This window comes from Oncorhynchus tshawytscha, linkage group LG01, assembly GCF_018296145.1.
Source record: "Oncorhynchus tshawytscha isolate Ot180627B linkage group LG01, Otsh_v2.0, whole genome shotgun sequence".
NCBI lineage: Eukaryota > Metazoa > Chordata > Actinopteri > Salmoniformes > Salmonidae > Oncorhynchus > Oncorhynchus tshawytscha.
Window position 1 is genome coordinate 60,848,545 of NC_056429.1, and position 12,201 is coordinate 60,860,745.

Here is a 12,201-nt window from a genome sequence, read left to right on the forward strand (position 1 = left end):
AAAGATCACACATCATATCACACGCATTTTTCTTCTCACAACACACTTTAATTTACACCAACCTGTGTGTGTTCCTTCAGAGTGTTTAAGTTTTAAAATCTCTACTGTTAACCTGAAATTGCCATAACTCTGGATATCCATAGCACTCTTTGGACTCATATGTGTGCTGCTGTCTATACACTCGCCTTCTGTGGTCTTGTAAACTACTGTGGGTTCAGTCGGGGTCATAGTAGGTCAGGCTCATAGAATGGCTTGAACAGACATGTTCTATATATCTAACGGTGACAATATCATTTGCCATTAGTATATGTCGAACAATGAGAAATGTAGCTGGTTGGGTTTGTCTGTAGGGTCTTGCCACCAGCGCTCTCTACTCCCATATACTCTCTCTTACACACAACACACACACACACATACGCACAAGAAAGTACACATTGTCTTTTCCTTTTGACCTGCCATATTTTAATACGGTAAAAAATGTATCCATACACTTTCTATACAAATCATAAGAATTGATACAAGTTACAAAACATACTTATGTATGGAACCTTTACACATCCAAAGACAAGTCAGTTACAAGGGTGGACGCAGACAGAGAGAGAGAGAGAGAGAGATGCATCTATCCCTGAAACAGACCACTATACATTGTATATGGAAGTCAAACATTTGAAGAGTTTCCAGCATTTACAGTTAGTTCCTCTCCTCATTCCTGTTTCTCGTGCCAATCCTCCGTCCCCTCCCAAATTGCGTCATCTTAGCCCAGATGACAATAGAGGCAGTTAAACAATGAGGTCTGGAGAGAAACAGAGAGGGAATAGATTATTCTTTATCATAATCTAAATTTCCTCTGAAAGATGGGGGGGGATTAGGCATTTTAACTTTTCCTCATTGGCACATTATTTCAGTACGCCAATGCCAACCAACTGTATGGCTAGAGATAAGGAGAGACAGAATGAGAGAGAACAAGAAAGAAAGAGAGTTGGATTCAAGCCATCCACTCAGCCTCCTTTAATTCTCGCAATTGCGGAAGTAGTGGTAGATGAAGAGTAGGAAGAGAAAGAGTGTGAGAGAGAGAAATCCCCCAAAAACAGATATGCACTGTATACAAAGACGAGATACTCTATTGTGTATGGGTTTATGGGTGAGGGAAAGAGTGAGTAAATCTGTCTGTATGAATAATAAGTTGTGTATAGGCTTTACTATAAATGCTTATTTGTATCTACATACACTCAACAGTTATGCATTTTCTTTTCCCAATAAAAAAAAAAAACAGGCATATCACCATCCTGGATTCGGATCCAATTAAAGTCTTGCACGTCCCCAAAAGATTGGTCCAGGATTCAGGACCCAAGTGCCAGGTTCTGTTGTCACCCGTTACTGTGAATCATGTGGAATGTGTGCCATTCAAAAAAAGAGCTATGTCAAGCTGCCGTCAAGTTATTTGCGTGTTTATAAGAATACCGGTACACTGAAATGGTCACGTTCTGTCCTTGTGAAAGCAAATCCTACCTTTTCGCTAACACCCATCAAGTAACCACATTCATACCCGAAAACACCCTTTAACACAAACACTGGTAAGTACACACACATCCCTAATGGCACACAATCAACCAGTAAAAGATGAATATAAAAAGAGGCACTTCAGATAGTAGTACACAAATTGCCTAGCACACACACACACACTACAGTCTCGACACACTGATAGCTACAGTGTTAATACTTGAGCCCATATTATCAATCACATTACAGTATACCTGAAAAGCTCATTTGAGCCTGTGCGTCTGACTAGCTTGGCTGATCGGAAAGCTACAGAAGGCTTTGTGTAGGAAGATGGGATTCCGACAGCCAAAGTTTCACCGTCATCGCCAGGCTCAGCAGTCAACAGAAAGATCAGCTCAGGAAGTAACAGAGCTATTTCATATAGGAAGACAGATTGTCAAAGGTGCAAGGTTCCACACAGCAGCCGCCCTTTCAAGCAGTTGTTCATATCCTATCAGATTATTTGTTTCATACTTCCAACCGATCAGGCTGCTTGTTGTATGCTAAGCCCTACATGTGATCTGCTTGGCTAGAAGGTTCTGTACAATTCGTGGATTACCAAGTGCAGTCAATCTACACAAAAGAAAGAATGACATTGTGACAAGAGAGAAAACATTGCAAGAGTAGTTTAACGTTAAGGATTGTGCTGCATACTAAACTTAGCTACTACAACTTAGCTACGACTTTTGAGTTCATAAAAACATGGCATTGGCCAGTATTGCTACAATAACCCCCCCAACCACCCACCAATCCATCAAGACACACATACACCACTTCTTCCCTAAACTATTCTCCCTACAGTGGAACAGTCTCAAGGTACTTGCACCTGTCCCCCCTACCCCTCTCCATCACCCCCTCCTGGAGGGTTTTGGTGGAGACGGTATAGCCCTTGCTTCCCTTCCCATCTCCTCCCCCACCCCCCTCCCACTGAGTCCTTCTTTGTAAGTGGACTACAAGCCCTATGGGGGTCTCCTCCTCTCCTCTCCCTCTCTGGGGTTGGTTCTGCCACCCTGCCTCCTGGCCCTGCCTCAGCTCCTCTCCTCCTGGCCGGGGGCCCCCAGAGGAAGGTGTTGGCCGGCTGGTAGTGCTGGCGGGCGTACCGGAGCAGGCTGCGGCGGTGGGAGCGGAGGCGGATGGTGTAGACGTAATACTCTAGGGTGCTGTGCAGCATGTTGGGCAGGGTGCCCCGGCACAGAGCCTCGTCCAGCAGCAGACGCACCAGGGGAGCCTTGAAGGCCTCAAAGCCCAGCTCGCCCAGAGACTTGAGGATGCGTGTGATCCGCAGATAGTTATGTTGGGAACTGGGGAGAGAGGGAGAGATAGGTTACTCATCACCAAACCACCTTCGCTATAGACCCAGAGAGAAATTGTGTGAGTGTGTGTAAGTACACCTGTGTTTCCCACTCACTCATTGAGGTGCTGAAAGCGTTCTTGCCAATTGGAAGCTCGGGCGACATTTCCACTTTTATCCAGGAGTTTGATCCCGTAAAAATCCAGCATGAGTGTGTACGCCAGCAGAAATCGCCGCTTGGCCTCCCGAGTGCTTTGGAATTCCTATGGGACACAGCAAAGATCAGCCGGAAGTATAAGTAGATCCCCCAATATTCAAAATTCCTGTACAACATGATGGCATACTGACATTTTCAGATCAGTCAAACCACATGGTTAAGTCTTGTTATTGTCTTTACCTTGATCTCCTCCTGAGTGAGTTCTTGAGCATAGAAGTTGAGCCCTTGCTCCCTCAGAGGGAAAAGCCTGCAATAAAGACAGAGAGAGAAGACTGTCAAAGAGTGAGGTTAACTCTCTCCCCTTGACCTTTCTATGCAAGTCTCCCTGTCCTCTCTTGTCTGTCTTTATTCTCTTGCTCTTCCCTACTGTCCTCTTTTCCTCTATACGTGCATCTCTCTCCCACTGCTGTCTCTTATTACAGTGGCTTGCGAAAGTATTCCCCACCTTGGCATTTTTCCTATTTTGTTGCCTTCCAACCTGGAAATCAAAATGTATTTGTTGGGGGGTTTGTATCATTTGCTTTACACAACATGCCTACCACTTTGAAGATGCAAAATATGTTTATTGTGAGACAAACAAGAAATTAGACAAAAAAAAAACAGAAAACTTGGGCGTGCATGACTATTCCCTCCCCCAAACTCAATACTATGTAGAGCCACCTTTGCAGCAATTACAGAGGCAAGTCTCTTGGGGTATTTCTCTATAAGCTTGGCACATATAGCCATCCGGATTTTTGCCCATTCTTCAACGCACAACTGCTCTAGCTCCGTCAAATTGGATGGGTTCCGCTGGTGTAAAGCAATCTTTAAGTCATACCACAGATTCTCAATTCGATTGAGGTCTGGGCTTTGACTAGGCCATTCCAATACATTTAAATGTTTCCCCTTAAACCACTCGAGTGTTGCTTTAGCAGTATGCTTAGGGTCATTGTCGTGCCGGAAGGTGAACCTCCGTCCCAGTCTCAAATCTCTGGAAAACTGAAACAGGTTTCCCTCAAGAATTTCCCGGTATTTAGCACCATCCATCATTCCTTCAATTCTGGCCAGTTTCCCAGTCCCTGTCGATGAAAAACATCCCCAGAGCATGATGCTGCCACCACCATGCTTCACAATGGGGATGATGATCTCTGGGTGATGAGAGGTGTTGGGTTTGCGCCAGACATAGCATTTTCCTTGATTGCCAAAAAGCTCAATTTTGTCTCATCTGACCAAAGTACCTTCTTCCATATGTTTGGGGCTTCTCCCACATGCCTTCTGGCGAATATCAAACACGTTTGCTTCTTTTTCTTTAAACAATGCTGTTTTTCTGTAAAGCCCATCACTGTGCAGTGTAAGCCTTGAAGTGGTCCTATGGACAGATACTCCAATCTCCGCTGTGGAGTTTTACAGCTCATTCAGGGTTATCTTTGGTCTCTTTGTTGCCTCTCTGATTAATGCCTTCCGTGCCTGGTCTGTGAGTTTTGGTGGGCGGCCCTCTCTTGGCAGGTTTGTTGTGGTGCCATATTCTTTCAATTTTTAAATAATGGATTTAATGGTGCTCCATGGGATGTTCAAAGTTTCTGATATTTTTTTATAACCCAACCCTGATCTGTACTTCTCCAGAACTTTGTCCCTGACCTGTTTGAAGAGCTTCTTGGTCTTCATGGTTCCACTTGCTTGGTGGTGTTGCAGACTCTGGGGCCTTTCAGAACAGGTTTATATATACTGAGATCATGTGACAGGTCATGTGACACTTAAATAAAGTCCACCTGTGTGCAATCTAACTAATTATGTTACTTCTGGAGGTAATTGGTTGCACCAGGTCTTACTTAGGAGCTTCATAGCAAAGGGGTGAATACATATGCACAAACCACTTCTCTGTTTTTAATGTTTTATAATTTTTTTAAACAAGTTATTTTTTTCATTCCACTTCACCAATTTGGACTATTATGTGTATGTCCATTACGTGAAATAAAAATAAAAATCCATTTAAATTACAGGTTGTAATGCAGCAAAATAGGAAAAACGCCCAGGGGGATGAATACTTTTGCAAGGCACTGTAAGTAAATTCAATGAGCAACAGCCACTCGTCTGCACACGCTCACTGCTGCTTAGACACCCACTAATTGATATTATGCTAATGAACTGCTCTGTCAGAATAGAGAGTATGAGAGAAAGTGAGAGATAATAAGGTTGCCGCTGCAGGGAGTAAGTGAGATTGGCAGGATATGTGAATCCCAGTGGTGTGACTATGTTTTTTTCTCCTGGTGTTATGTAGGTCTCTAAGTTATGTAGGTCTGTGTCAGAGAAAGCATTGGCTGTACTTTGCAGCTCTCTTTTCTGCTTTCTGCTCCTGCAAAAAAAGGTTGAGATAGAAATCTATGTCCAAACATACATATGTTACAGACCTGGGTTCAAATTCTATTTGAAATCATTTCAAATACTTAATCTGTGATTGATTGGTTCTAAAACTCAAATCGTATTTGAACCCAGGTCTGATACGTAGTCACAGGTGTGCATCACACACACACGCACACACACACACACTAACACACACATCCATAGTACCTCAAAGGGCCTCTTACCACTGTATGTAGGTGTGATTGTGCTCCAGTTTGTCATAATTTCCTCTCCATTTGGTCAGGATCTCCTCAATGAAGATACCTAGAGAGGGATTCAGGTCAATCACATAAATGATACAGGAAAAGACACCTGCCCTGTTTTGGGTCAGCATAAAATGTGTGTGTGTGTGTGCAGGCTAGTGTTTGAACAATAGATCAGCACTTAATCCTCTGGACTACTCTGTTCAAACATGACCCAAGGCCAATCAAAACTCTCTAAGCCATGAGCCAGTAACACTGCTGTGTGTCCGACGGGTGTATGTTGCTGTTTGTCACTGTGTGTTAGTGTGTGTGTGTGTGTGCTGACCATCTGGTATTAGAGGGATCTTGTTCAGGTAGAAGCGGAGGTTGCGGTAGTCATTAGGTAGCCGGGGCGCCTTGTAGTTCTAGGGAGGGAGAGGATGAGGAGGGAGAGTCAGGAAAAATCAGGCTAGTGTGTGTGTGTGTGTGTGTGTGTGTATGTGTGTGTGTGTGTGTGTGTGTGCACCGTACTGGATAGCTGTGGCGATATTTGTAAAGATCCTTTGCAGCATAAAAACTCCTCTTCATCTTGGTGCTGGACTTAGAGTCAGAGGGCTATGATAGAAAGAGAATAAGAGAGAGAGAGGAAATAAAATAGTGAATGAACACTGACTGAAATAGATAGCAACAATGATATCAACCGTGTGACACACAAACCCATAACAGCATAGCAGATGTCTGGCTTGAGTGGGTTCGTAACTGAACTGGAATTAACTATTTTTGGTGTAGGTAGAATAATAATCTGCCAATTTCTTCTCCATGAAAGCAATTCTAACTTCATGCAGGCTTCCAATGCACTCACAGTCAGGATAACATGAAGGAAAATGCACCATATAAAAGCATATCAAGGTATTATAAAGGCAATTGACTCATTACAAACAAATATTGTTGTTTATCTCTTTTATACTTGTGAACATGGATGCATCCCATCAAAGTTGTAGGGTTGTTGCCTATTGTCATTTTTTCAGAAAACAAAATGAGAGAAAAAAAATAGTAAGCCTAAAGGCCTAGACCTGAAAACAGCCAGGATTTGGGGATACTGTGTCATTTCCCCCAAATCAAACGATGGAAGATGGGCTCCCTTATTTGGCCCTATTATATTTTATGTATTTAGAAAATTAGGTCACTTTTATCAGGTCACTGTCTCACTTGCACGCAACACTAACGTACTCTCCCTCCGCGTGTTCATGCAGGACATTGAGGACACGAAACGAGGACATAAAACAAGACAGCGATGTACAACATTTTGGTTAAAACTGAACGATATTGAATTATGCGCTAAAAGATTGCCACTTTTGGCAATGCACAAGACCACATCAATTGGATACCTGGCAATGACATTGAACGTAGCGTAGACGTGGCAACAACATATGCGTTGAGGACATATACATTGGGACATAGGCCTCAACTAGGCTACTAGCCTACATACAATCCTGATTTTGGTTTCCCGACATTATAGTCTGGGATGTTGACATCTTCAGCGAGCCAGCTATGCAGCGGTGCCATTTCCATTTTCTAATTTAGCTCATTGCAGTCTACTCTTCTTCCTATTGTGTGTGTGTGTGTGTGTGGTTGCTTTTCTGTGTGCCAGTTGGTTGGTAGCCTATTTACCTTCGGGGACATGTTCGCCTGTTCGCCGCATCTCCCTGTCTCAAACCGGCTGACACACTCCGATATCCCGCTGTCCTCATCACCCGGCTGCTCGTCGCTTTCCGAGTCTGACTCCCATGTCGAGTCGCATTCCTCCACAGTTCTCGGCTCCTTGTAGCGCAAACTGCCCATCAGATTTCCCATTTACCCGCCTACACCGAGTCGCGCCGTCCTCTGTGTCCTTCTAGCCTACATATTTTGCCGTGCAGTCGGCCTGCTGCGCCACGGTTAGTGTGTGGCGTTTCAATGGCAGGCTGAGGAAAATTCCGATCCAGACTTGCTAGTACATCGTGAACACACCCCTAAATGCACGGCGCGTGAAAGTGGTCACAGCATCAGAACCAAAGATGACCACGTGCTCCGCGACACTGGGACAGTGGTTAACCAGTGTCACATCTGAGATCCTCAATGTCAGATGGAGAACGCGTACTCATTCTCCCTTTCGGTCACTAGCTAGGTTTCTATTCAATTGGCGACAGATTTTCATGCTAATACTCTAGAATCCGCATTGGAAAATATGCGCATTTTCCTACCAGTGGTGTGTTTACACCAACTTGACTTTTTGCGGATAAAATCAGTGCGTGACGTAATGCACACACAATGTACGTTTTCGCTTTAGTTTTCATGTGCAAATCTACAAATCTAAAGTTCAATATGTTTCCATTGCATTTTGAACTCTACAGATAGCTTTGTCACAAAAACTTTTGCGTTAAACAACAAATGTACCTACTCTGGTCTTGGCACCTGCGCTCTAGCCAACATTTAGCAGACACAGTAGCGGTAGGCTGTGCAGGTATAGTCTACATGATGAGATTATTATGGATAAAAGCACAATATTTTTATTTGTCAAACGGCAGTCAAGCAGAATAAGAGCCTCTATATTTATTGGAAAGGTGCACCAAGATCACAGGGCACTTTCACCACCCTGTGAAGTTCATAATCAATTATTTAATCTATAGCCTAATAAACCTCATGGTTTCCGAGTCATAGTGGTAGGACCACACACCATATCATCGCGTGACTCCAAGTTTACTTTGATATGATGCTTTTTATATAAATATTTGCGCATAAAGGCATTTCCACCCATTTCATGTCTCGTACACTTTACCAACACAAAATGATCACACCATGTCAAATGAACAAATTATCTGCCAGCATTTATATAATTTTACCGAAACGTCCTGTTTCCATTACAGCTGTCATGACTCATTTTTAGACGGTATGACTTTACTCACAAAAACTGTGGATGCAAACGTGGTTGCTGACATAGTCTCCTCCATCGAGTTAATCGGAGCTGCAGCCATCTTGTAGGAATTGGCCACGTGGGTCTGTCTATTGGTAGGTTATAACGCACACACCGTGTAGCACAGACATACTACGTGCACTGTTTTTTCTAGTTATGTGGGCTAATCAACAGGCCACAATTTGCTACTCAAATCGACATTTATATGAGGGCATTCCTCCTAAGGGATGAGCTTTGATGTATGGCAACACAGAGACAAACATGGTAAAGCATGACATAGCCTGCACAAGCAGTGTTGGAGTTGGAGAGGGATCAAAATCAAATGCACCATTAGTTGCTGATAGAACACAACAGAACTGGATAATAGAAATTCAACAGAACTGACATCAAATGTTATGTACAAAGGTCAACATTCAGTGAGACAGGAACCAGAATGCCATGCTAATCACAACCACATGAGAGCAGCATTTCCTATGTAATATATTATACTATAGCAACGTAGGTCTCGACTCCTTAGAGAGTCTGTTACGTCCACATACACAGTATCATATTAAATAACTTGTTGAGTTCTAATATGTAATTCTATGGTTGCAGCACTAAACTCCAAGTGCCATTTCCATGTAGGCTATCCAGTATCCCCCACTTCCTTTCCCTTCCCACCCTAAACTCTAATCTGGAAATAATGCATAAGCTCATTAGTTTACTTTGTAGAAGGTCCAAACAAGCAAATAGATTGTGGTCGGAGATTCAGCAACTTGGACAGCGGCAATATCGAACTCTTTCAATCCTGCAGTTAAGCATCACATGACAGTAACCACGTTTCCATACACAGTTTTTATGCGAGTAAAGTCATATTGTATTAAAAACATCCAGACAACTGAGATGGAAACAGGAAGTTTCAGTGGAATTTTATAAATGCCGACAGATCATTTGTTTGTTAGACATGGTGGGATCTTTTTGTGTCGGTAAAATTAATTATACTAGAAATGGCAGCGGAAACACCTTTATACAAAGACTATTGATATAATAACAATCATATTGAAGTACACTTGGAGTCACGTGATGATATGGCGTGTGGCCCTCCCACTAAGACTCAGGAAACCATACAGTTTATTAGGCTACAGTTGAAATAAATGATGATGAACTTCACAGGGTGGTGAAAGCGCACAGTGATGAGTTTGATTCTCCAATAAAATATATAGGGTCTTATACTGGTAACATGATGATCAATGCTTAACTGCCATTTGACAAATAACAATATTCTTGCTCTTGTCCATAATAATCTCATCAGGAAAACTTACCTACCCACAATGTATATACTAGCTGTTGGCTAGAGCGCATGTGCCAAGACCAGAGTAGGCACATTTGCTATTTAACACAATCGTTTTTGTGACAAAACCTATTGGTAGAGTCGAACATGCAATGGAAACACATTGCACTTTTTATAATTAGATTTTTATTCAGTACATGGAACAGTACATTTTTGTGTGCACTACATCGTCACACACTCATTTTTATCTGTAACAAGTCTGTTTGGTGGAAACACCAGCCTGGTGGAAAAATTCCCACATTTTCTTCATGCGGATTTTTGAATATTTCCATGAAAATCTGTCGCCAATTGGATGGGAACCTAGCTAGTGGAGAAAATCCATGAAATACAGAGGAGTCCTCCTTGCCAGAAAGCAAGAAGCCTGAATACATTACAGGCAAACTAACTCTATGCTCGACTGTTCAGTCATATTTGATTTCAAACGTTTATCTTTGGAATAAAATAAAATAATAGGGAATACATTTGCATATTATCAAAACAGACTACACTAATGATTCCTTCAACTAAACCATTAGTATAGAGAGACAGAGAAACATCTTTACAACACTATATATAGACATAATATGACATTTGAAATGTCTTAATTATTTTGGAACTTCTGTGAGTGTAATGTTTACTGTTAATTTTTATTTTTTATTTTACTTTTGTTTATTATCTACTTCACTTGCTTTGGCAATGTTAACATATGTTTCCCATGCCAATACAGCCCTTGAATTGAATTGAATTGAGAGAGACTGAGAGAGAGACCCAGACAGAGAGAGAAAAAAGAGCCAGAGAGAGAGAGAGAGAGAGAGAGAGAGAGAGAGGGGCAGAGAGAGAGACAGATGCTTTTTATTTATCTTATATAACCTTTATTTTAGCAACATTTTTAAGATTGTTCCACAAATAAGGTGGGAAAAAAACTAAAAGCTGATGTACTGTACCTAACTCGGTAGAGACTAAAGGAATTTCCAGAGTTAGCCATCCCTGAGTCCCGGTGTGGTAACTCATATGTCTAAAGGCTAGTAATGATGTTAGGTACAGTGGGACTTTTTGTAAAAGGGCTTTATAAATTAAAACATAACAATGTATCAACCTACCAACCAACTTTCAGATTGCAGTGCTAAAAAGTGCTTAAAACTGTCTCCCGTAATAAAGCGCATAGCGCTATGATAAACTGCATCTAATGGATTTTAATGAAGTAGTAGCTGTGTTCATATAGATGATGTCGCCATAATCTAGGACCGATAGGAACGCCGACTAAATAATCTGCTTTATACTATTTATCGAGAGGCAGGACCTATTTATATAGAAGAAGCCAATTTTTATTGTCAGCTTCTTAACTAACTCGTCAATATGCTTTGTAAAAGACAGCTTTTCATATAGCCCGATACTTGTAAGTATATGGACACCATCCAAAATACATACACTTACAGTGCCATGCAAAAGTATTCATCCCCTTTGGTGTTTTTCCTATTTTGTTGCATAACAACCTGTAATTTAAATGGATTTTTATTTGGATTTAATGTAATGGACATACACAAAATAGTTGAAATTGGTGAAGTGAAATGAAAAAAATTACTTGTTTCAAAAATAAAAAAAATAAAATGGAAAAGTGGTGCGTGCATATGTATTCACCCCCATTGCTAGAAAGCCCCTAAATAAGATCTGGTGCAACCAATCACCTTCAGAAGTCACATAATTTGTTAAATAAAGTCTGCCTGTGTGCAATCTAAGTGTCACATGATCTCAGTATTTACAGTTGAAGTCAGAATTTTACATACACTTAGGTTGGAGTCATTTAAATTTTTACTAGGATTAAATGTCAGTAATTGTGAAAAACTGAGTTTAAATGTATTTGGCTAATGGTGTATGTAAACTTCTGACTTCAACTGTACAACTGTTCTGAAAGTCCCCAGAGTCTGCAACACCACCAAGCAAGCGGGACCATTTTAAAATTTTAAATTGTATTTATTTTACCTTTGTTTAACCAGGTAGGCAAGTTGAGAACAAGTTCTCATTTACAATTGCGACCTGGACAAGATAAAGCAAAGCAGTTTGACACATACAACAACACAGAGTTACACATGGAGTAAAACAAACATACAGTTAATAATACAATACAAAGACAAGTCTATATACAATGTGAGCAAATGAGGTGAGATAAGGGAGGTAAAGGCAATAAAAAGGCCACGGTGGTGAAGTAAATACAATATAGCAAGTAAACCACTGGAATGGTAGATATGCAGTAGGTGAATGTGCAAAGTAGAAATACTGGGGTGCAAGGGAGCAAAAAAAATACAAATAAAAAATAAATACAGCAGGGGATGA

At 41.4% G+C, this 12,201-nt stretch overlaps 1 protein-coding gene across 1 annotated transcript; it reads right to left on the reverse strand.

Moving 5' to 3' along the window:
- Positions 1 to 441: 441 nt before the first annotated feature.
- LOC112254448 (opioid growth factor receptor-like 1) lies at positions 442 to 7,762 on the reverse strand. The gene is made up of 8 exons (XM_024427044.2): positions 7,280 to 7,762; positions 6,140 to 6,223; positions 5,955 to 6,033; positions 5,612 to 5,690; positions 3,228 to 3,294; positions 2,948 to 3,093; positions 2,640 to 2,840; positions 442 to 793 (listed from the first exon to the last, which is right to left on the reverse strand). The coding sequence occupies exons 1-8, from the start codon at positions 7,460 to 7,462 to the stop codon at positions 691 to 693; spliced, it is 942 nt and encodes a 313-aa protein (XP_024282812.1). The 5' UTR covers positions 7,463 to 7,762; the 3' UTR covers positions 442 to 690.
- Positions 7,763 to 12,201: the final 4,439 nt, after the last annotated feature.